Source organism: Ranitomeya imitator, chromosome 6 (assembly GCF_032444005.1).
Source record: "Ranitomeya imitator isolate aRanImi1 chromosome 6, aRanImi1.pri, whole genome shotgun sequence".
Taxonomy (NCBI): Eukaryota; Metazoa; Chordata; class Amphibia; order Anura; family Dendrobatidae; genus Ranitomeya; species Ranitomeya imitator.
In genome coordinates, this window is record NC_091287.1 from 46,233,493 (window position 1) to 46,259,380 (window position 25,888).

At 43.3% G+C, this 25,888-nt stretch overlaps 1 protein-coding gene across 3 annotated transcripts in view; it reads right to left on the reverse strand.

Annotated features, from left to right (window-relative positions):
• The window catches only part of LOC138641856 (uncharacterized), a 33,088-nt gene extending 12,872 nt beyond the window's left edge, over nucleotides 1-20,216 (reverse strand). The window contains exons 1-3 of one of the 3 annotated variants that reach the window (XM_069729595.1): nucleotides 19,939-20,216; nucleotides 19,717-19,806; nucleotides 18,860-19,409 (exon numbers count right to left, since the gene is read on the reverse strand). In XM_069729595.1, coding sequence (XP_069585696.1) covers nucleotides 18,860-19,403 — 544 coding nt within the window. In that variant the 5' untranslated portion in view covers nucleotides 19,404-19,409; nucleotides 19,717-19,806; nucleotides 19,939-20,216. Of the gene's footprint in view, nucleotides 1-18,859; nucleotides 19,410-19,511; nucleotides 19,807-19,938 lie in introns of all 3 variants that reach the window. The other 2 variants (XM_069729594.1, XM_069729596.1) reach the window with 2 other exon arrangements.
• Between the last annotated feature and the right edge of the window lie 5,672 nt (nucleotides 20,217-25,888).

A 25,888-nucleotide genomic window follows, 5' to 3' on the forward strand; every position in this document is an offset into this window, starting at 1 on the left:
AATGACCTAAGATAAAAATCTAATAAATACTATGAATAGAAAAAGAAATACCCAAATACTAAACTGTTACATAGCGAGCGACCTAAAAAAAAAAGCACCATACGAGAAACCCTGGTTCAGACCATCTGGACTCATGGTACCTAAACGATATATCCATTTAGCTTCTCCTCTCAAAAGGAGTTTATGGGTGCTTCTTTGGATGCCCCAGAATTGTATTTCCAGAGGGTCTGAACTGTGATGGAATCTCATACGTCATGAAATTGGGGCATCATACTGATTCCGAATTGACCCAATATGCTGTAACACTCGTCTCCTGAAGTGTCGACTAGTTTTACCCACATAAATACGACCACGTGGACATTTTCCTGCATACATAACACCGGAGGTAGTACAATTTTGTAAATTCTTTGATAGCATATAACCAAAAAATGTCTTCATAAATAGGTATGGTGATCCCTTCTACTTAGAGACATGAAACCAGTAGCGATAGGAACAAATGATCAAAATATAAAGAAAAAAATAACACATTTTTATTATTGTATTAAAAATATGATACAAAAATAAATATATAGATATACAAACAAACAATAAGAGATATGGTGACAAAAAGCTAGTGGGCAAGAGCACTAGACATGATCAATTTGAATATAGCCTGTTACAGTGATAAATATTACGTGACATTGCTAGTTAAGAGTGGACAGTGTCACTCTCTATAGCAGGAAGATCATTGTATGGAAACCCTAAGTGCAACGATGTCCAAGTAAAGGCCCCGTCACACATAGCGAGATCGCTAGCGAGATCGCTGCTGAGTCACAAGTTTTGTTACGCAACAGCGATCTGAGTAGCGATCTCGCTATGTGTGACACGTAGCAGCGAGCAGGCCCCTGCTGTGAGATCGCTGGTCGTGTCGGAATGGCCTGGGCCATTTTTTGATCGTTGAGGTCCCGCTGACATCGCTGAATCGGCGTGTGTGACGCCGATTCAGCGATGTCTTCGCTGGTAACCAGGGTAAACATCGGGTTACTAAGCGCAGGGCCGCGCTTAGTAACCCGATGTTTACCCTGGTTACCATCGTTAAAGTAAAAAAAACAAACGCTACATACTTACCTACCGCTGTCTGTCCCCGGCGCTCTGCTTCTCTGCTCTGGCTGTGAGCGGCGGGCAGCCGGAAAGCAGAGCACAGCGGTGACGTCACCGCTCTGCTTTCCGGCCGCTGTGCTTACAGCCAGAGCAGAGAAGCAGAGCGCCGGGGACAGACAGCGGTAGGTAAGTATGTAGCGTTTGTTTTTTTCACTTTAACGATGGTAACCAGGGTAAACATCGGGTTACTAAGCGCGGCCCTGCGCTTAGTAACCCGATGTTTACCCTGGTTACCCGGGGACTTCGGCATCGTTGAAGACAGTTTCAACGATGCCGAAGTCTTTCCCCTGATCGTTGGTCGCTGGAGAGCTGTCTGTGTGACAGCTCTCCAGCGACCAAACAGCGACGCTGCAGCGATCCGGATCGTTGTCGGTATCGCTGTAGCGTCGCGAAAGTGTGACGGTACCTTAAGGAGTGGATACAGAGAATAGTAGATCAGATCAATACCAGTGGTGACACCATATAAAAATGCACCATGTGGAAATGCAGCAATGTAGGCATATACCATTAAGTTACAATGAGTAGATACTACCGTACCTATAGCCATGTTGCAGGGTATGAGTGTGCTCCAGCCCGCACCTCTGCGCGCGTTTCAATGCCTCTGCAACTTCGGCGATAGTATATGTTTTCTTGCTCCTTAACCCATGAAATTTTTTAATAGTTGAAATGAAATCATATGCTTTACAATATCCACATTTAAATGAACTTATTGTTTTATTTTGAAGCCAAGTGGTATTAGGTCTACTATCTTGTGCATAGTGAATTGAAACTCACATATTTCTAAGATTGGGTTCCCTTCTAAATGAAATTGTTGGGTACTGAGGAAATACTTCTCAGGTATTTATCTACTTGTAGGAAATACCAATTCTTGGCCATGATTTTCTTGGTCTCAAAGGCTCCTTTATCAAAAGTCCCAATACATTAAATAAGATGTTCATTTTTTCTCTGTTGATATGGTCTTTGGTCTTGCAGCAAATTATTTCTTTGTGTATGCATCACTCGATGGAAAGCTTTTTTCAGGGTTTTACGAACATTCTGTCAAAAAAAACTCGTCTCTAAAGCAATTCCGTCTTGCTCATAGATACTGCCCAGTTGGAATCCCATTTTTCAAGGGGGCTGGAGGGTAACTGTCCCAACGTAGGAGATGTTACAGAACCCCCCAGCACCAAGAATGTTATGCAGTATATGTATGTATAATAGTTTCCATGTGAAATGCATCAGTCCACAGGCTGCGTCCCTGGACAAGATATTCTCTTTCTGACCTCCCCCCACCTTTGTAATTCCCACAGTAAATAGCGGCAGGCTCCGGCCCCCTGCGGCTATTGTAACGTATGTCTGGCCAGCTGTTTTCCTATTGGCCTGTCCTGTGTATCTGTGTTATATATTCTGTGTGCTGAAAATAAAGTGGGTTCTTTTAGACTGGAAATACCTGGAGTAGCAGTCAGCTTTTATATGCTCCCATGTAATCAAGAAATCCTAGCCAGCGTCCTTCATTCAGAATCCAGCAAAAGCAGAATGGACCTCCTGAAACACGGGGGGTGCTGAAAGAGGTACTACAGCACAGTAGACCCCGCTACAGGAGACAATTAGTCGAGGTATCTTTTTCGAATGTTTTGGTATGGATGTTTTCTGAATCGTGCATCTAAATTGTCAAATGAAGGAAATTAAATTGTTTGGTGTTTATCTCATGATTAAATTTGAGACCGATTTTGTAGATATTAAGAATGTAGACAAAATCCAAAATGTGGATTCACACCCTTCCCAAAAAATTAAAACATCATCTATATAACGTGCCCAAAATAAAATGTGATGGGTGAAAAATGATAAGTCTTTGTTAAACACAGACTGGTCCTGCCACCAGCCCAGGAATAAATTTGCATATGATGGGGCACCGACCGTCCCCATAGCAGTACCCCACAGCTGGTGGAAGAGGTTACCATTAAATAGAAAAAAAATTGTGCTCCAAAATAAACATAAGAAAGGTTAGTACAAATTGATTATGCTTACGGCGATGTGAACCGCGTGCTTGCAGAGCATGCTCTACAGCCTGTACTCCTAAATCGTGTTAAATGCTGCTGTAAAACATTTCAGGGGGACTATATGTTTTCAATTAAGTGCCCTTCTCTGCCTAATAATGATGGCACCCAGGGGTTCCATCTCATGACAAATAGAAGCAATTGCTTATTCAACATACAAAATGCAAGCAGATTAGGGGTTTATTCTATTTTAATCATTCACCTCTTATACACTTATTAATGAGAAATGCCACACACTGCTGCAGCACATGCTGCTGATCCTGAGCATTCATTATTGCCTGTAACATTGTGCACACTGCAATCTGTTAGGCTGCCAATTTTGATGGGTTGGGACAACAGTCTAATGTGCATGGGGGTGCAAGCCAAATAATGGTTGGGTAAGATGTTGATCACGCATGTCCAATTTCAGACTTCCAGTTGTATAGTTCTCTTGGAGATAAGCTGTCTCGCAACATGTTAGTTGACGGCTTTCTCATAGAGAACACAGGAGCGATTGGCCAAACAAGTGGTTCTGTGTACGGGTGAGTCTTCTGAAATCGCTGTCAGCCAAATGATTGCTAATCTAATATGTAGTGCCAGCTTAAAGCCGCACATATGCACTAAACGGCTAACAGTCATCTCAGTGTCACTGTCGCAAGCACACCAGCACTCATTTGGTCAAGCAATCCTGAGTTCTCTATGACAAAGCCACTGACTGACGAGTTGACGAGCGGCTTATCTGAGGAAGAGCATTGCAATCGGCAATCCAAAATCGGTCATGCCTGATCCACATCTCTCCCGACCGTCATTTGGCTGGTGCCCCTATACACATTAGACCATCAGACGTACCTAGTGATGTTGGCGGGTTCAGCAGACTTAGGTCTAATGTGTATGCGAGCCTTAAGGGTGTAAATACCATAAAGAAGATGCAGTTTACTATCCTTTTTAACCTTTCTGCTATTGCTATCCCTTCTTCCTTTGGAGTTTATGTCCCCCTTTATTAAGCATCTTTGGGCCCCTCATGACATAGGTCCAGTTAAAACCAAGATGCCAACAACAAAGAGAAAGATAATGGACAAAAGCTTTTACAAAAGGATTACAGGAGGATGGGATGGCCCCTTGGTCAGTCATGCAGACAGTGAGCCACCATTGAGATCTCAAGTTTTGGGAAAGTTAATTTCCTAATTCATTTTCCAGTGTATGTACAGTTTAATTTTGAGCTCCCTAAAATGTAATCCTAGCATTAAGTGGCCATTTAATTGAAAGCTAAATAGATGGAAAACATCTGTGTGCCCTGCGGCAATGCAGAACAGACATATCTCACATTGAATCAGTGGCAGGCCAGACTCTGATGATTAGGAACAGTGCTATGATACCTTGGATCACAGACAAATACCTCAAATGTTTTGCTCATTTCCAAACAGTGAGAAACAAGCATTGTTGTGCCATCACAAAAACTTGTAATTTCATGGATAGCATTTCTCCTCAAATACTTGTTAGTTTTTTCATGATACTCATTATATTGCTGATGTCACTCTATCTGGTGGCCCCAAAACAGTTCCATTGAGCGACACAAGTTATGCCCAAGAATTGATTCAAATGAAAGCAAAAATAAGATGAAAATTAAAAGGGTTCTCAAAAATTAATGACGATAAAAATAAGATCAGTGGGTGTCCAATTCTCACCAGCCACAACAATCAGCCATTGACGTCACCGCTGTGCTCTGCTTTACGGCCGGCGCTGACAGTCAGTGCAGGGAAGCTGACGCCGGGGGACGTGACAGACATCGGAATGAGAGTATGTACTGTTTTTTTTTTTTACTTTTACAATGGTAACCAGGGTAAATATCAGGTTACTAAGCGCGGCCCTGCGCTTAGTAACCCGATATTTACCCTGGTTACAAGTGAACACATCGCTGGATCGGCGTCACACACGCCGATCCAGCGATGACAGCGGGTGATCAGCGACCAAAAAAAAGGTCCTGATCATTCCCCAGCGACCAACGATCTCCCAGCAGGGGCCTGATCGTTGGTCGCTGTCACACATAACGAGATCATTAGCGGGATCGTTGCTACGTCAAAAAAAGCGTTGCATCGATAACGTTAACAAAATCGTTATGTGTGAAGGTACCTTTACCGCCTGCTCTCAGTGGCTCATACACATTTGCTGCAAGCAGATACAGACACTTAAAAGTTTCTGTATATTGTTTACAGAATATAAATAACAATTTGTGAAATCTCTCCCAGTGAAAAAGTTTTCTTGCTCCCCATATGAACAAAATGATAACTATAGGGGCTGAGTCTGCAGTCCTTGTAACATCCTTATGTATATTAGGGGCTGATGATCATTGATCCAACTGCAAACATTAATTTATTGATCAGATTTTTCATGACGACAAGAAAGTATCGCTTGTTGGCAGAAAATCCTCTTGTGTACATAGGGGCTATTCTGACAACAATAATTTAATCTGTACAAGCGCAGAACAAACAATCATCTGAACGATCATTTTGGTAAAAAAAAATGTAGCTAATGGTGATATCCACATAGAAATAACCAGGTGAAAATTAACTAGCTATATTATGAAACAGCTCTGTATTCAGTTATCCCTGTACTGTGACATCACTGAGTTTACTATAATAGTACTGTGACATCACTGAGTTTACTATAATAGTACTGTGACATCACTGAGTTTACTATAATAGTACTGTGACATCACTGAGTTTACTATAATAGTACTGTGACATCACTGAGTTTACTATAATAGTGCTGTTAAATCGCAGTACTTGTCTTTGTTCTGTGACATCACTGTGTATTATCTAGGTATTAGGTACGGTGACATCATTGTGTTAATTATTTCTGTACTGTGACACAACTCTTTATTATCTGGGTACAAAGACATCATTGTGTATATAATCTTTGAACTGTGACATCACTGTGTATTATCCCTGTATTGTGACATCACTGTGTTTCTTATTCCGGCACTGTGATATCACTGTGTTTATTATCTATATACTGTGACATCACTCTTCATTATCTCTGTACTGACATCACTGTTTGCATTATCTCTGTATTGTGACATTAATGTGTTTACTATAACAGTACTGTGACATCACTGTGTTTACTATAACAGTACTGTGACATCACTGTGTTTACTATAACAGTACTGTGACATCATTGTGTATACTATAACAGTACTGTGATATCACTGTTTACTATAACAGTACTGTGACATCACTGTGTATACTATAACAGTACTGTGACCTCACTGTGTTTACTATAACAGTACTGTGACATCACTGTGTTTACTATAACAGTACTGTGACATCACTGTGTTTACTATAACAGTACTGTGACATCACTGTGTTTACTATAACAGTACTGTGACATCACTGTGTTTACTATAACAGTACTGTGACTTCACTGTGTTTACTATAACAGTACTGTGACATCACTGTGTTTACTATAACAGTACTGTGACATCACTGTGTTTACTATAACAGTACTGTGACATCACTGTGTTTACTATAACAGTACTGTGACATCACTGTGTTTACTATAACAGTACTGTGACATCACTGTGTTTACTATAACAGTACTGTGACTTCACTGTGTTTACTATAACAGTACTGTGACATCACTGTGTTTACTATAACAGTACTGTGACATCACTGTGTTTACTATAACAGTACTGTGACATCACTATGTTTACTATAACAGTACTGTGACATCACTGTGTTTACTATAACAGTACTGTGACTTCACTGTGTTTACTATAACAGTACTGTGACATCACTGTGTTTACTATAACAGTACTGTGACATCATTGTGTATACTATAACAGTACTGTGACATCACTGTGTTTACTATAACAGTACTGTGATATCACTGTTTACTATAACAGTACTGTGACATCACTGTGTTTACTATAACAGTACTGTGACATCACTGTGTTTACTATAACAGTACTGTGACATCACTGTGTTTACTATAACAGTACTGTGACCTCACTGTGTTTACTATAACAGTACTGTGACATCACTGTGGATACTATAACAGTACTGTGACATCACTGTGTTTACTATAACAGTACTGTGACATCATTGTGTATACTATAACAGTACTGTGACATCACTGTGTTTACTATAACAGTACTGTGATATCACTGTTTACTATAACAGTACTGTGACATCACTGTGTTTACTATAACAGTACTGTGACATCACTGTGTTTACTATAACAGTACTGTGACATCACTGTGTTTACTATAACAGTACTGTGACATCACTGTGTTTACTATAACAGTACTGTGACCTCACTGTGTTTACTATAACAGTACTGTGACATCACTGTGGATACTATAACAGTACTGTGACTTCACTGTGTATACTACAACAGTACTGTGACCTCACTGTGTTTACTATAACAGTACTGTGACATCACTGTGTTTACTATAACAGTACTGTGTACCTCACTGTGTTTACTATAACAGTACTGTGACATCACTGTGTTTACTATAACAGTACTGTGTACCTCACTGTGTTTACTATAACAGTACTGTGACATCACTGTGTTTACTATAACAGTACTGTGTACCTCACTGTGTTTACTATAACAGTACTGTGACATCACTGTGTTTACTATAACAGTACTGTGTACCTCACTGTGTTTACTATAACAGTACTGTGACATCACTGTGTTTACTATAACAGTACTGTGACATCACTGTGTTTACTATAACAGTACTGTGACTTCACTGTGTTTACTATAACAGTACTGTGACTTCACTGTGTATACTACAACAGTACTGTGACATCACTGTGTTTACTATAACAGTACTGTGACATCACTGTGTTTACTATAACAGTACTGTGATATCACTGTGGATACTATAACAGTACTGTGACATCACTGTGGATACTATAACAGTACTGTGACATCACTGTGTTTACTATAACAGTACTGTGATATCACTGTGGATAATATAACAGTACTGTGACATCACTGTGTTTACTATAACAGTACTGTGACATCATTGTGTATACTATAACAGTACTGTGATATCACTGTGTTTACTATAACAGTACTGTGACATCACTGTTTTTACTATAACAGTACTGTGACATCACTGTGTATACTATAACAGTACTGTGATATCACTGTTTACTATACCAGTACTGTGACATCACTGTGTTTACTATAACAGTACTGTGACATCATTGTATATACTATAATAGTACTGTGACATCACTGTGTATACTATAACAGTACTGTGACATCACTGTGTTTACTATAACAGTACTGTGACATCACTGTGTTTACTATAACAGTACTGTGACATCACTGTGTATACTATAACAGTACTGTGACATCACTGTGTATACTATAACAGTACTGTGACATCACTGTGTTTACTATAACAGTACTGTGACATCACTGTGTTTACTATAACAGTACTGTGATATCACTGTGTTTACTATAACAGTACTGTGACATCACTGAGTTTACTATAACAGTACTGTGACATCACTGTGTTTACTATAACAGTACTGTGACATCACTGTGTATACTATAACAGTACTGTGACATCACTGTGTTTACTATAACAGTACTGTGACATCACTGTGTTTACTATAACAGTACTGTGATATCACTGTGGATACTATAACAGTACTGTGACATCACTGTGTTTACTATAACAGTACTGTGATATCACTGTGTATACTATTGTTAGGACTGGCGGAACGCATCAAGAAAGGTGATATAGATGCGTTCGCAGTTCGGGGTCCACCGTGCAGGTGAAAACCTGCTGCTAGTAAATCCAGACTATATGGCGGTACACTAAAGTATATACACGTGGGTTCAACCTCACCCAGCGTGAAGGGAGCAATCCTGTTGCGTCACAGGATCGCGGTACCGCACCTAAAGCGCGAGCGAGTAGTCAGCGTACTTAACCCCAACTGGGATTGAAGTCCGATTAGACCCTCGCTGGCACTACACCACAACTGGGTGTGTAAGGAAACTAAGTATAGATATATAAATGCACAGGAGTGCGAGCAATGCCGCACTGACGGACGCCACCAACCACACTGGCTTGGGTATGGAAAGCGCAAGGCAAGCGCACGGCGCCGTACAGGCGGACACAGCAAGAGGACGCTGTAATGTGTGAATCGTGCTGTAGGATAAGTCGGGCGCTAGATAGCAAACATACACCTTCCGCGAACAGACATTCAATAGGGAGGGTTATTTAAAGAGCGACTTTCACTCACAACATACACACATATAACATTATGAGACAATACTAGCGCATGGCCGTGCGGTCATGCGCAGTTTATATAGTTGCAGCACAGGAAGTGGCTACAGCACTTTTGCCCTTCCAAGACCTGCCAAGAGGACCAATGGAATGTGCTGCAGAGCCTGAGCACATGACCCTCGATCTCCAACGGGAGATCTTACCCTGGGCATGCTCAGTACGTGCAGACAAGGACTTAGTCCCAGAGAAGTCCGCTCGCTGCTGACCAGCACTGACTTTAATGGCAGAGACTGGAGAAGCAGCAGCAACTCTTCGCACAGAGTCAGACTGAGCGAGACGCTGGGATCGACGTCCCTGCTGAGCAGACTCCACTGCGGCTGGAGGAGAATGGGAGACCGCAGCGGAGACGGATCGAGATTCCCCCTGTGCAGCAGAGGAAACTCGACTCCTAACATTACCCCCCCCCCCTCCTAGGGCCCCCCCCTCCTTGGGCCTCGCTACGTTCGAAGGCAGCAATGAGCTGCGGAGCCCAAATGTGCTCAACAGGCTCCCAGGACCTGTCCTCGGGGCCATAACCCTTCCAGTCTACCAAATAAAATTTTTTACCACGCACCACCTTGCACCCCAAAATAGCGTTCACCTCATAATCGTCCGTAGACGAACCCGATGTCCCAGCAGATGACTCGGAAAACCGGGACATATACACGGTTTCAAGAGGGACACATGAAAGGTGTCGGTGATACCCAGGCGTGGCGGAAGGGCCAAACGATAGACCACAGGATTAACCTGCTCGAGGACCTTGAATGGGCCCAAGTAGCGAGGAGCAAATTTAGTGGACTCAACTCGCAGCCTGATGTTACGGGCGGAGAGCCACACCAAGTCGCCAGGAGCAAAGGTCGGAGCGGGGCGCCGATGAGCATCGGCGGTGGACCTCATTCTCTCCTTAGAGGCCCGAATGGCATCCTGAGTGCGGTCCCAAATATCCCGTGCCTCCACAGCCCAGTCTGCCACCCTGGAGTCGGCGGAAGACACGGGCATAGGCACAGGTACCCGTGGTTGCTGACCATAGTTGAGGAGGAATGGGGTTTGTCCAGTGGAGTCGGCTACGGCGTTGTTCAGTGCAAACTCTGCCCATGATAGCAAGGATGCCCAGTCATCCTGCCTGGCTGAAACAAAATGTTGCAGGTATGTGACCAAGGTCTGGTTGGCCCTCTCTACCAACCCATTCGTCTCGGGATGATAAGCGGAAGAGAGATTCAACTCAATACTGAGAAGACGACAGAGCTCTCTCCAGAACCGAGACGCAAACTGGGGACCCCGGTCACTGACAATTTTGTCTGGCATACCATGCAGGCGGAAGATATGTCTAATGAACAACGCTGCCAAGGCCCGTGCAGAAGGTAACCGCGGCAGCGGCACCAAATGCACCATTTTTGAGAAATGATCGGTGATGACCCAAATGATGGTACAGCCGCGAGACTTGGGCAAACCCACAACAAAGTCCATCCCGACCATCTCCCAGGGCCTATCTGCCACCGGCAAGGGATAGAACAAAACAGCTGGCCTTTGACGCGGAGATTTATTTTTGGCGCAGGAGACACACGCCAGAACATAATCCCTGACATCCCGGACCATATGCGGCCACCAGTACGTCCTCGCCAGTAGCTCAGATGTCCTCTTTGTCCCAAAGTGTCCACCCACCCTGGACGAATGAGCCCAAGAGAGAACCTCCGGTCGCAAATTAATGGGCACAAAAGTCTTGTCCGGAGGCACAGACTCTAGCGAAACCGGCGCCAAGGTTCTCAGGCTCTCGGAAGGGACAATAAGCCGAGGCTCCTCTTCCTCCTCCTCAGTTGACATAAGGGAGCGAGAGAGAGCGTCAGCACGGATATTCTTCTCCCCGGCGAGATAATGAAGGGAAAAGTGGAACCGGGAGAAGAACAGGGACCATCTGGCCTGGCGAGAATTTAGCCGCTGGGCTGTCTGCAAATAGACCAAATTTTTGTGGTCCGTATAAACTTGGAAGGGAAACCGCGCACCTTCCAGAAGGTGTCTCCACTCTGAAAAGGCCAACTTCATTGCTAGCAACTCCCTGTCCCCGATGGAGTAGTTCCTCTCCGCTGGCGTGAAGGTCTTGGAGAAGAAGAAGCATGGATGCTTCCGACCTTGAGCATCCTTTTGGTAGAGGACTGCTCCAGCACCAACGGACGAGGCATCCACCTCCATTAGGAATGGCTTATCCACATCGGGACGATGTAAGATGGGAGCGCTAGCAAAGTGGGACTTAATAGAAGTGAAGGCCTTGGAGACCTCTTCCGACCACAATTTGGGATTCGCTCCCTTCTTGGTGAGGGCTACCAAGGGAGCTACCAGAGTTGAGAAGTGGGGAATGAACTGGCGGTAATAGTTTATGAACCCCATAAAGCGCTGCACCGCTTTAAGAGAATGGGGCTCTTGCCAGTCCATCACAGCCTGTAGTTTGGCAGGATCCATAGCCAATCCCTGGGCGGAGATGATATAGCCCAGGAAAGGTAAGGACTCCTGCTCAAACACACACTTCTCCAACTTTGCATAAAGAGAGTTTGCCCGTAGGAGGTCGAAGACTCTGCCAACATCTCTCCGGTGGGAGTCAATATCTGGAGAAAAGATGAGAATATCATCCAGATAGACTACAACCGAGGTGGAAAGCATATCCCGGAAGATGTCGTTGACAAAGTCTTGGAAAACGGCAGGTGCATTACAGAGCCCGAAGGGCATCACCAGATACTCATAGTGCCCATCTCTGGTGTTAAATGCCGTTTTCCACTCGTCCCCCTCACGGATGCGAATCAGGTTGTAAGCACCCCGCAGATCTAGTTTAGTAAACACTCTAGCTCCCCGAAGCCTATCGAAAAGCTCAGATATCAACGGCAAAGGGTACTTGTTCTTAACTGTGATAGCATTAAGACCCCTGTAGTCTATGCATGGACGTAGATCTCCATTCTTCTTCTGCACAAAAAAGAACCCTGCCCCAGCAGGTGACACTGACTTCCTGATGAACCCTCTTGCCAGATTCTCTTGTATGTACTGAGACATTGCCTCCGTTTCCGGGAGAGATAATGGATAGACTCGACCCCGGGGAGGCTCAGCACCAGGCAAGAGATCAATAGGACAGTCATAGGGGCGATGGGGCGGAAGAGTCTCCGCTGCCTTTTTGGAGAACACGTCTGCATAAGACCAATATTGCTTGGTGAGAGAGGAGAGATCTGCGGGTACCTCTGTAGTAGTAACCTGAACGCACTCTCGATGACACCTGTTCTCACAAGATTCACCCCATCCCAGAATTCTGCCTGAGGACCACTCGATGTGAGGAGAGTGGTACCGTAACCAAGGTATCCCCAACAGGACCTCATCAATCCCCTCAGGAATGATGAGCAGAGATATAATCTCCTGATGGGATGGTGATATGGACAGAGTAAAAGGGATAGTTTGATGTGTAATCTGTGTGGGCAGTGTCGACCCATTCACCACTCGTACCGTTACTGGTTGAGATAGCATGACCAGAGGAATTGCGTAACGTTGGGCGAAGGCTGAAGACATAAAATTGCCCTCCGCCCCAGAATCCACGCAGAGTTCAACCGAGTGAGAGGATGAGCCCAATGTTATTGTCCCCTTAAAGGACAATTTGGAGGCAAACGTCGCCGTGTCTAGTGCACCTCCACCAACTACCACTAGACGCTGACGTTTCCTCGACCGTTTACTATAACAGTACTGTGTCATCACTGTGTTTACTATAACAGTACTGTGACATCACTGTGTTTACTATAACAGTACTGTGACATCACTGTGTTTACTATAACAGTACTGTGACATCACTGTGTTTACTATAACAGTACTGTGACATCATTGTGTATACTATAACAGTACTGTGACATCACTGTGTTTACTATAACAGTACTGTGACATCACTGTGTTTACTATAACAGTACTGTGACATCACTGTGTTTACTATAACAGTACTGTGATATCACTGTGTATACTATAACAGTACTGTGACATCACTGTGTTTACTATAACAGTACTGTGACATCACTGTGTATACTATAACAGTACTGTGACATCACTGTGTATACTATAACAGTACTGTGACATCACTGAGTTTACTATAACAGTGCTGTGACATCACTGTGTTTACTATAACAGTACTGTGACATCACTGTGTTTACTATAACAGTACTGTGACCTCACTGTGTTTACTATAACAGTACTGTGACATCACTGTGTATACTATAACAGTGCTGTGACATCACTGTGTTTACTATAACAGTACTGTGACATCACTGTGTTTACTATAACAGTACTGTGTCATCACTGTGTTTACTATAAGTCATCACTGTGTTTACTATAACAGTACTGTGACATCACTGTGTATACTATAACAGTACTGTGACATCACTGTGTTTACTATAACAGTACTGTGACATCACTGTGTTTACTATAACAGTACTGTGACATCACTGTGTTTACTATAACAGTACTGTGACATCACTGAGTTTACTATAACAGTACTGTGACATCACTGTGTTTACTATAACAGTGCTGTGACATCACTGTGTTTACTATAACAGTACTGTGACATCACTGTGTTTACTATAACAGTACTGTGACATCACTGTGTATACTATAACAGTACTGTGACATCACTGTGTTTACTATAACAGTACTGTGACATCACTGTGTATACTATAACAGTACTGTGACATCACTGTGTTTACTATAACAGTACTGTGACATCACTGTGTATACTATAACAGTACTGTGACATCACTGTGTTTACTATAACAGTACTGTGACATCACTGTGTTTACTATAACAGTACTGTGACATCACTGTGTTTACTATAACAGTACTGTGACATCACTGTGTTTACTATAACAGTACTGTGACATCACTGTGTTTACTATAACAGTACTGTGACATCACTGTGTTTACTATAACAGTACTGTGACATCACTGTGTTTACTATAACAGTACTGTGACATCACTGTGTATACTATAACAGTACTGTGACCTCACTGTGTTTACTATAACAGTACGGTGACATCACTGTGTTTACTATAACAGTACTGTGACATCACTGTGTATACTATAACAGTACTGTGACCTCACTGTGTTTACTATAACAGTACTGTGACATCACTGTGTTTACTATAACAGTACTGTGATATCACTTTGCTTATTATCCCTGTACTCACATCACTTTTTATTATCCCTGTACTGTGACATCACTGTGTTCAATATCCCTCTACTGTGACATCACTGTGTTTACTATCTCTGTACTGTGACATCACTGTGTTCATTATCCCTCTACTGTGACATCACTGTGTTTACTATCTCTGTACTGTGACATCACTGTGTTCATTATCCCTCCACTGTGACATCACTGTGTTTACTATCTCTGTACTGTGATATCACTGTGTTTACTATAACAGTGCCCAATATTCCTTTTTCTAGGTTATTTTCAAACTCTCATAGAAGCGAATATGGTTCCATTTCTCCATTCACAGTGAGCAATACAGATTTATTTCAGATAGGTGCAGGTTACAGAGATGGGATACCCCTTTAAGATTACTAGTCATTTCTGTAACTACATGTGTTTTTTAGAATTTGATCATTTAAAATTGTTGTCGTATGCACAATGTTTTCTGCAATCTACTTTTGATGAGATTTTTGCTGAGATAATATCATATAGACACAAATAGTTTGTGCTTTATATATATAACTCTATTTGTGCCGCCTAGTCCTATTTAGTGCCGGCCGGTCGCTGTTGCAGTGGATAATTAAACAATCACTCAGCACATCAAATGGAGAGCAGCCCCGGGAAAGCAACCCGATACTGGGAACCATAATGCTGCCTTTCAGCAAATGTTACTTCCAGTTGCATAGTGCCCGGACACATAACTCAGGATAATGCAGAACAGAGCAAGATGCATGGACCCCAATACTAATGAAGTCTCATAAAGAAGTAGCTGTAGAGCGAGAAACCAGACAAAACAAACAGAAAGAGGAAAGTCCTTCAATATCTTTTGAAACTGGGGTCTGAGATGGAGTTTTGTGAGAGGGGAGATATAAATAAAGACATTAGCTGGTATGGTCTACTGCCAGCAGTTTCTTCATCCCAACTGTAAGACTAGTGGTGACATCACAACACCCTGTATAGTGACATCACAACGCCCTGTATGGTGACATCACAACACCCTGTATGGTGACATCACAACACCCTGTATGGTGACATCACAACACCCTGTATGGTGACATCACAACACCCTGTGTGGTGACATCACAACACCCTGTGTGGTGACATCACAACACCCTGTGTGGTGACATCACAACACCCTGTGTGGTGACATCACAACACCCTGTGTGGTGACATCACAACACCCTGTATGGTGACATCACAACACCCTGTGTGGTGACATCACAACACCCTGTATGGTGACATCACAACACCCTGTGTGGTGACATCACAACACCCTGTATAGTGACATCACAACACCCTGTATGGTGACATCACAACACCCTGTATGGTGACATCACAACACCCTGTATGGTGGCATCACAACACCCTGTATGGTGGCATCACAACACCCTGTACGGTGACATCACAACACCCTGTACGGTGACATCACAACACCCTGTATGGTGACATCACAACACCCTGTACGGTGACATCACAACACCCTGTATGGTGACATCACAACACCCTGTATAGTGACATCACAACACCCTGTATGGTGACATCACAACACCCTGTACAGTGACATCACAACACCCTGTACGGTGACATCACAACACCCTGTACAGTGACATCACAACACCCTGTATGGTGACATCACAACACCCTGTATGGTGACATCACAACACCCTGTACAGTGACATCACAACACCCTGTACGGTGACATCACAACACCCTGTATAGTGACATCACAACATTCTGTATGGTGACATCACAGCACCGTGTATGGTGACATCACAACACCCTGTATGGTGACATCACAACACCCTGTATGGTGGCATCACAACACCCTGTATGGTGACATCACAACACCCTATATGGTGACATCACAACACCCTGTATGGTGACATCACAACACCCTGTATGGTGACATCACAACACCCTGTATGGTGACATCACAGCACCGTGTATGGTGACATCACAACACCCTGTATGGTGACATCACAACACCCTGTATGGTGACATCACAACACCCTGTATGGTGACATCACAACACCCTGTATGGTGACATCACAACACCCTGTACGGTGGCATCACAACACCCTGTATGGTGACATCACAACACCCTCTATGGTGGCATCACAGCACCGTGTATGGTGACATCACAACACCCAGTATGGTGACATCACAACACCCTGTATGGTGGCATCACAACACCCTGTATGGTGACATCACAACACCCTGCATGGTGACATCACAAGACACAAGATGTTGTCCAAAGTAGAGGTTTTTTTAATAGTTTGAAGTCACTTAAAATAAGAAAAACATACTAGCTCTTCTGCACACTCTGCTCTGGAGGTCAGCACCAGCTCCGGAAACAATGCTTGCTCCATTGGGAAGTCACATGACCGCTGCAGTCAATGATTGTCTGCAGCGGTCAGGTAACTAGAAGAGGACGTCATCAGATGCTTCTCTTTTAGGCACCCGACTAGTTAATTAGAAATGCTACCAATGTATTTTATAAATCGGCCCACAAAACAACAAGTCTTGTGAAAAATAAAAACAAGATTTGTTTGGTCCCCAACCACTAATTATTGTGTTATTGGCCTAGTCAAGTACTAGTTTGTACCAAGGCTCTTAGGATCACTACTGAGAACATGATACACGGACCATGAAATACTAGAAACTTCATGAAAATTTTCAGAACTTTATAACCCTAAGAATTGTCTACCCAAATAGTAGATAAGTGGCCGGCAGTAGGCTCTATTAATCGCCATTGCCCTGTTTTAAACATATTAATAGAGCTAAAACATTTAATCACTTCCTCCCTCAGGATCTGTCATCCAGTTTCCTTTTATGAATCAATAATCTGAAAAAATACTGACAGCTCCACAGCAGAAAATGCCCTGAGTATGTGAAGATCTCCACATACGTCTGCAGGCCTGGACCTGCTTCAGTTGGTTCCAGATGATCCAGCAGATAGCCTCTAGCATGGAAAGCCTGCAATGGCAGCAAAATATCTGCAAACAGCCATGAACGTGCTTCAGATATATATCTCTGTAACTACTTTGTAATTAGTGCAAAACAAACTATGTGCTATAGGTTCATTTAATTTTCCAAGACACAAGCCTACCTGAACTCCAGGACCCCAATGGCTATGGTTGATTTTTACACATGTTAGTGGTTACCTTTAGTTAAAAGTAACGTACACTAATTTTCAGTGTGCAATTTTCATTCCATCATTCATTTTCAGACTTCCTGATATGAAATTTTCTGCTTTCTGTTAGTTTCAGATTTTTCCTTTCTGAGAGTGTCTCTCCCAGTAATACATGTTGGAGGTGAGATCTCTGGGTATTCAGGGTGCTGCTGTCTTCATTAGGTCAGCTAAGCTTCTATCCTGTAGATAAATCCCTTTTCATGTATTTCCTGCTTATCTATAGTTTTTTTCTGCCCTCCCTGAGACAGTAGATACTTTCTTTACTATCCACACTGTAGAGATCAGTTCACAACACTATCCTCTTAGGTTCAATTCAGACTTATGTGTAACAGTACACAGACCAAAATGGCTGGACCGATCACAGGTCTCCCGACTCAAACTAACAGTCTCATACATGGCCGTGAGGATGTTACCTAGTTTGAGTGAAAAGAAACCCCCCGTGACCTCTTTCACTAAAACTTTTTTACTGTAATTTTTTTGTAAAAAAATAAAATCCATCATGAATTTCAAGTTTAAAGATGAACTTTCATCTTCTCTCAAAAGTAACAAAGAGAAGTTGCTGATGTGCTGCAGAGCAGAGTGGACGCATTAAAAGATTTGAACACAAGTGGGCACTATAAGAAAAGTACTTATCTGAATAACTCATCACAGGGAAAGCAATATGTATCTAGGTTTAGAGACAATCACAGACCCATGCATAGTTTCAGCCTACAATTATACCCCTTAACATATGCATGTTATCAAAAATTTGTTTGACTGCAAGATCAGACTACATGTAATTTGTTTGTAGTCTGTAACCATGGAAACACATAGGTCTGCTTAGGAGCTGTAGGCTCAAACGGTGGGATATTTCAATCAGATTATTGGCGCAATTTAAAAAAAATGGCTGCAGTAGTGGACAGGTAAAGGTCCTATCCAAAATTGACTTTAGAAAAGTTTGAAACACGAAGAAGCTAGAATTGAATTATCTTAGTGATCTCATCAAATCAAAATATATTGCTCTGAGTATGTTTCAACCTTACCTGGTTTTATGTCGCAGGTGAGTTGAACTCCCAGTGGAGCGCCACCTAGCTCGGCGTTTGAGAATTGAAGATCTGGCACCTCCCCAATAAAATGAGCTGCCCGGTCTGACATCCGCACCAAACCCTGTTGACCGTCGACAGGTGGGCAGCCTTCCCCAGTACAGGGAACTCTGCTTCGAGATTTCAGCCGGATCCTCAGGGGCAGTTTACATTCAATTCCTTTGCAATCTCTGGTGACGTTACTGTGTGTTCCACTCCAACCGTCAGGACTGCTGGAGAGGTCAACTCTTGTAGATGCTGGTGTCTGCTGGTTCATTCTCACAGGCTGGTAAAGGATATCAGCGCCAGCTGTCTGCTGGTAGGAGTGTGAAGTTCTGCTTACTCTAGTTGGGCACCTGGCACCAACACATGGCTTTGACTGTTCATTGTCCATGGGACTGGTAGTGCAGGACTGACCCCCAGGACATCTCTCAGCTGGAACTCCGTAGCATACAGGCAGAAATAGCAGGCAACTCATCCACGTGAAGGACCACCGACTCAGCATGGTTATCTGCAAAAACAAAAGAGCAAAAAATACAAGAAGAAGTACAAAATATCATCAAAAGAACCCATCCACAACACAAACTGATAAACATAATACTAGAGAAATTACATTTCTCAGCATCCTATGAACATATCTTGCTCCTCAGACCTCGCCATCTACTTGTTCTCCACCACATCCAAAATGCATTCATTCAAGTAAAACATCTTTTATGTAGAAAAAGTCCATCATGTGTTTCCCATTGTAGCATCTTGCTTTCGAATATTTTTCTTTAGCGGAGACGAATCTTAAAAGAGATGTTTTATGACTGGAATACCTTGGGAAGACTTGTAGAGTCAAGTCCCTTGAGCTGCTACCTCCAATTAAAGACTTATCATCAGTTCAGAGCTATCCAAAGTGGTGACCTCTGCAAAAAGAAAAAAAACCTACAAGCCGGGGAATGTAATGTGCAACATTCCTCAGATTTCATTAGCTTAGAATTTCTTCGAGACCACCCATTAACCCTCCACTCACTGGCGTTAGGGGTCCATCAACCTACCTTAATATTAAATTCCGCTGCTTCTCGTACATCTATAAATAGTTTGATAATGTGCTATGAATACGGATCCATCAATCCTGCAGATTCTCCTTCGCCTAATGGAATATATCCATGGTATGCCCCATGCTGTCACATTGAGAAAGAGGTAAAGAATAAGGTTAAGTGTTTGCGACTGGAATAAATGTAAATCCCAGTTTTCGCCTAATTATGGTAGCCAAGGGCAGGAATGCTTTTCATTGTGTAGCTCAGTCAATCTCCTCTTTCAGACTGGAGCTGCTAAAACTTTTTTTTTTTTCTTCCTCCTCGGAGGTTTAGCTATAGTCAAGATGTTTAAGAGTTATTGGATTTCAAGAGCGCTTCCTGCATTTTTTGCAAGGGTTAGATAATTTACTTACCAAAACAAAACAGAAGCCAAGAATAGGTTTATCGAAAACTCGGTTTACTTACGTATAAATAGAAACATAAGGAGGAACTTATCAACATCTTGGCTTCTTCTCCAGAGGTCTAGGAGAATTGTTTTCTTTGTTTTTGCTGGGTCGTAATAAAGAATCTATAAAGATTTTCATGCCAAGACATCCGTGGATGATTTTTACAGCGTTGATTTAATTGACCAGATATCATACGAACGGCTCTAATTTGGATGAGAACCTCAGTCATTTGTAAAAGTTCTTATGGGTCGTATGTTGGTGTATAGGTGTCACTAAAGAAATTTTTCATCCGGAGAGGAACAGTTTAGCAAACAAACTTTTCCCTATACTTTGGTCTAAAATAGTGTTCTTCAAACTTCGGCTTAAGTGTCACATAAATCTCACGTCTCCCGCATTTGGTTCTCCAGGTGGTGGAGGCCCTATGTGGTGGACTATTGTACCCTAGAGGCACTAGAGATGTCATAATATTAATGTAAGGTGAGACTAGGGTCAAATACATATCACTGACAGGAGGGTAGAAGCCATATGACTGTCATATCTCAAATGGGCTTGTTCAATATTAATACCATATGTGACAGACATTTTACACGGTGATACCTACCGCAAACATTGAAACAAGGGGTCATACGAGCACAGCTATGCACAGCTCTTTTTTGGTAGATGAGATTTGCTGACAATTTATATGTTCTTGAAAATGTCTATGTGCTTGACTTTAACCTTGAGAGAGAGTAGATCTCAGCTGAGCACTTCTGAGACTTTGTTCCATTGATTGATGGGGGTCTTCTGCACTCCAAACCACCCTTGTCTCCCACCAATTAATATTTTTTAAATGATAACTATACTTTGAATATCACAACATGTCAATAGTGAAAAAGATTATATAACATATGAGCAAGCCATATGATACTAACTAACTGGTAAGAGCCTTAGCACTCGGACCCTCACACCATCATAACTTCACTAGGTGACAAGTTTTTTCACACAGCACCTAAGGCCCCTATACACATTAGATGAAAGTTGTCAGAACCCGAAGATTTTGGAAACACAGACCTACAGTCTGATATGTATAGGGTCCTCCTAATTTTTTCCTGACAGATGATGTTGGAGAATAGAGGAATCAGGAAATTGGAATTACAGTATCTGATTATTTTGATTTTAGGAGTGATAAGCCACTGCCAGAGCTGTTTGGCAGTGGCTTTATCCTCTTTTCCCATTGAATACACACGAGCCTTCAGCCAGTCTCACATGTGAATGAAGGGTCAGGAAAGATACGAATGTTTGGCTGACAGAATTTTTATGGGCATACCCAACTTTAACATTACCTAGCATATTTGAAAGACACAAGTGAACTAGAAAAAGTTAAGAAGTCCACCACTTTAGGGGACAAACAATATATGACATTTTGTCATGTTGTGCAGAAAAAAAATGAAAATTGAAAGTCAGTAGTTACATGATCTCCTAGGCATATAGTCAGGTCATACTAGTACAGTACATGGTATGTGGGTTGATTTGCTGTTTTATAAGAATTATTCGCAGATTGGTATAACATTTCTATGTGGGGATAACAAAAGGTCTCGGATATGTGAATTTAGCTTGATTAAATGGTATGTCCCCATTGGACATCTCCTTTCTGTTAGAAGGGTCCTCCAAAATAATCTGATCAAAGGGCATCATCAGATTGTTGTGACCCACAGTGATCAGCTACAATCTGCAGGAAGACCTGGCTATGACTGCTCTACTCTCTAGCGCCTCCACTGGTGAAGTGAACAAGTGCAAATATGCCATTCTTGAAATCCATTGACATGATGTGTTTGCTAAAGAGAGGGATGCTCTTTTTGGCCTTTTATAGGTATTCTCAAGTTTAAAAGTTATCACATACTCGTGAGATAGGGGATAACTTCCCAATCGGTGGGAATCTGAATGCTGGGTTCCAATCACCGGCGCTCTTAAAAGCACTGTGTGAATGGATTGGTGGTCAGTCATGTGCATTGTCGCTCCATTTATTCTTATGGGAGTATCGAAGATCAGTTAAACGCTTTTTCGACTATATCCAGCGGTCTTATTAAGATTGAACGGAGAGGTAGTGTTCATGATTGACCTCTCCTCTTTATACACTGTGCTCTTCAGAGCTCCGGTTAATGGGATCAGTGGAGGTCCTAGCGGTTGGGCCCTTAAAAATTGGGAAGTAATCCTCTATCCTGTAATTAGCATCTAACTTTCAAATTCGAGAATACTTCTTTAATAAGGTATTTAAAACTTGTTTTTCTAAACCAGACAATCCTTTCAAGCAAGTCACCTTCAGACGCACTTACAGCGGCCTCCTGAGTTTTCTTGAATTTAGTGCCTTCAAAAACTTTTTACACTTTACAGACAAAATCAACAGAACATTAAGCAAAGTTCACTAATCTTACTGAAGAAAAGAAACCTGGGGTTCTCAGTCAGCGGTCAGATTCTTTTGTCTAAAGGTACTGTCACACTAGACGATATCGCTAGCGATCCGTGACGTTGCAGCGTCCTCGCTAGCGATATCGTCCAGTGTGACAGGCAGCAACGATCAGGCCCCTGCTGTGCTGTCGCTGGTCGGGGAAGAAAGTCCAGAACTTTATTTGGTCGCTGGACTCCCCGCAGACATCGCTGAATCGGCGTGTGTGACACCGATTCAGCGAGGTCTTCGCTGGTAACCAGGGTAAACATCGGGTAACTAAGCGCAGGGCCGCGCTTAGTAACCCGATGTTTATCCTGGTTACCATCCTAAAAGTAAAAAAAAACAAACACTACATACTTACCTACAGCCGTCTGTCCTCCAGCGCTGTGCTCTGCACTCCTCCTGTACTGGCTGTGAGCGTCGGTCAGCCGGAAAGCAGAGCGGTGACGTCACCGCTCTGCTTTCCGCCCGCTGTGCTCACACAGACAGTACAGGAGGAGTGCAGAGCACAGCGCTGGAGGACAGACGGCTGTAGGTAAGTATGTAGTGTTTGGTTTTTTTTACTTTTAGGATGGTAACCAGGATAAACATCGGGTTACTAAGCGCGGCCCTGCGCTTAGTTACCCGATGTTTACCCTGGTTACCGGCATCGTTGGTCGCTGGAGAGCGGTCTGTGTGACAGCTCTCCAGCGACCAAACAGCGACGCTGCAGCGATCCGGATCGTTGTCGGTATCGCTGCAGCGTCGCTAAGTGTGACGGTACCTTAATGCTATTGAATTCAGATAAGTTACATCCAAAAGAGTTTAATGGTCAGGAGAGCAGAGTTCAAGTGGCTAGGACACTGCCCTTCAGGGTGCACTCCTCTTACCATCTGTTGTCTGATTCACGTGAAAGAAATGTTTCAAGTATCAAAGCCGATAATGTCTGTAAAGCGCTGTGGAATTAATGGTGCTATATATGTGAGTAAAAGAAATAATAAATAAAATCCACTTTAAATAATAAGAATATTAAAATATTTAAGCAGCCCTCCTGGTATCTTGTTGTGGCAGTAAGAAAATGTAGTGATGATAGTCATGGACCATTAATCGTGAAAAGCACAAATGGATTAGCAGATGGGGATGAAAGAGAAATGTTACGGGAGCTCACTCATCTTAGACAAGCACATCTGTAATCTACCGGGAAAGTTTCTACTTGTGGAGAGCACCAAGTTGGCTAAGGAAATGAATAGACCATGCAATGCTCCCCTGGCCACTTGAATATGCAAGCAACCTATTCAGAGAGTAAGAGGACAGGAACACTAGTGTCACATATTATAAGTAGCAATTGTATAAATCTTTATCTACCCTTCAAAGTGCCTTACCATGTGACTTAAGCCAAGAAGTCAAACCAGAAATTCCAGTTGCAGACACATGTTTTGGGATCTTCACCTCTCATCAGTGCATAGCAAAATAATACATTGAATGGTTTATTAGTTTCCCTGCATCAACATCATAGTGCTCTCAGAAGGAGATACTTTACCATTTAGCAAATCTGCCAGAGGCCTCTCATCGTGTCAAATCAGTTCTTCTGCTTTGCAGTTGGAGCGCCCCCAGACGCAGGGCCGCGGGTTACTTGGTACCGGTCCTCTCTGTCTCGGTTCTAGGGTTGTCACGGTGGCTGGACCCAGTCCGTGACCCTGCTAAGGGGTGTCCAATAAAAGGGGTGGTGAAAGTCGGCTAAGGTTTCGTGACGCCACCTGTGGTATTCGGTCAGGGTGACCGACGCTGCTTGGGGTCCACTGGGGTGATGGAATGGCAGCTGGATGGTATAACTTCCCACAGGTGAAGTATGTCCCCAGGGCTTCCCAGTAAGGTGGATGGTGATGGTGTGAGGTGCAGGCAATAACGAGGACACAAGATTGCAGTCTCTTTACCTCTTTACTGAAGACTTCAGGATCCTCAGTCCAGAGCACGTTCAACCGGGCTATCAGAGACCGGCCGGTCCGAAGGCACATCCAGAGTTTCCCTCGCAGATGGAAATCGTTGCCTACCAATAGCGCCTGTGTGTTGTAGTCCTACCCTGCTGAGCATTCGGAATAGTCCTCACAACTGCTGTTCTCGTTCGTTCGTTGTGATGGCAGCTAGATGGTATACCTTCCCACAAGTGAAGTATATCCCCAGGGCTTCCCAGTAAGGTAGATGGCGATGGTGTGTGGCGCAGTCAATAACGAGGACACAGGGTTGCAGTCTCTTTACCTTTTACTGAAGGCTTCGGGATCCTCAATCCAGAGCACTGCTAACAGGGCTGTCTGAGACCGGCCGGTCCGAAGGCACATCCAGAGTTCCCTTTGCAGGTGGAAATCGTTGCCTACCACTAGCGCCTGTGTGTTGTAGTTCTTCCCTGCTGAGCATTCGGGATAGTCCTCACAACTTCTGTTCTCGTTCTCTTTCTCTCTCCGTCCCCCAAGTTTATCTCGATAGGATGCACCCGTTTGACGGAAAGGCTCGGAGCTATTCTCTGCGTGCCTACGTGCCTCAGTAAGAAGTTGCCGTTCTCGGGGCACGACTCCTACTGGATCTCCTTTGTGCTTGATCTCGTTTCTAACTGTCCACAATATCCTTCTCTTCTTGTCCTTTCTTAGGATACCACCGCAAGGTAGTGCAGGCACGGTTCCGTTGCTTTCTAATCGTTCTGCTAGGTCCCTGTCAGGAACCCACCCCTGACAGGTCCTCCCTGGACTCTCCCCAGGCTGCGTTCTGATCTAACTTCCTATCCGACCCCTAGTTTTACCAGTGTGAAGAGTGGCCTAATACATAGTGCCTTTTGCTCCCCCTAGTGGCCGGAGTGTGAAGTGTAATGTGTGCTTGTGATACCTGGTCAAGTGAAGTCCTTTAGTACAATCAGACATAACATCACCCTCCTTAGTGGCAGAGCGACATTACTGCAATGACCAGGTCTCTGGGGCGCTGCACACTGATGAGGGGTAAACAAACTGGCACATGTGTCTGCAAATGGAGTTTTTGGTTCAGCTTCATATACTGAGTGGCAATGCTCTTAAAAGGGTCAATTTTGAGTTTTAGGATTGCCCCTTCTAATCTAAATGAGGGTACTAGAGTT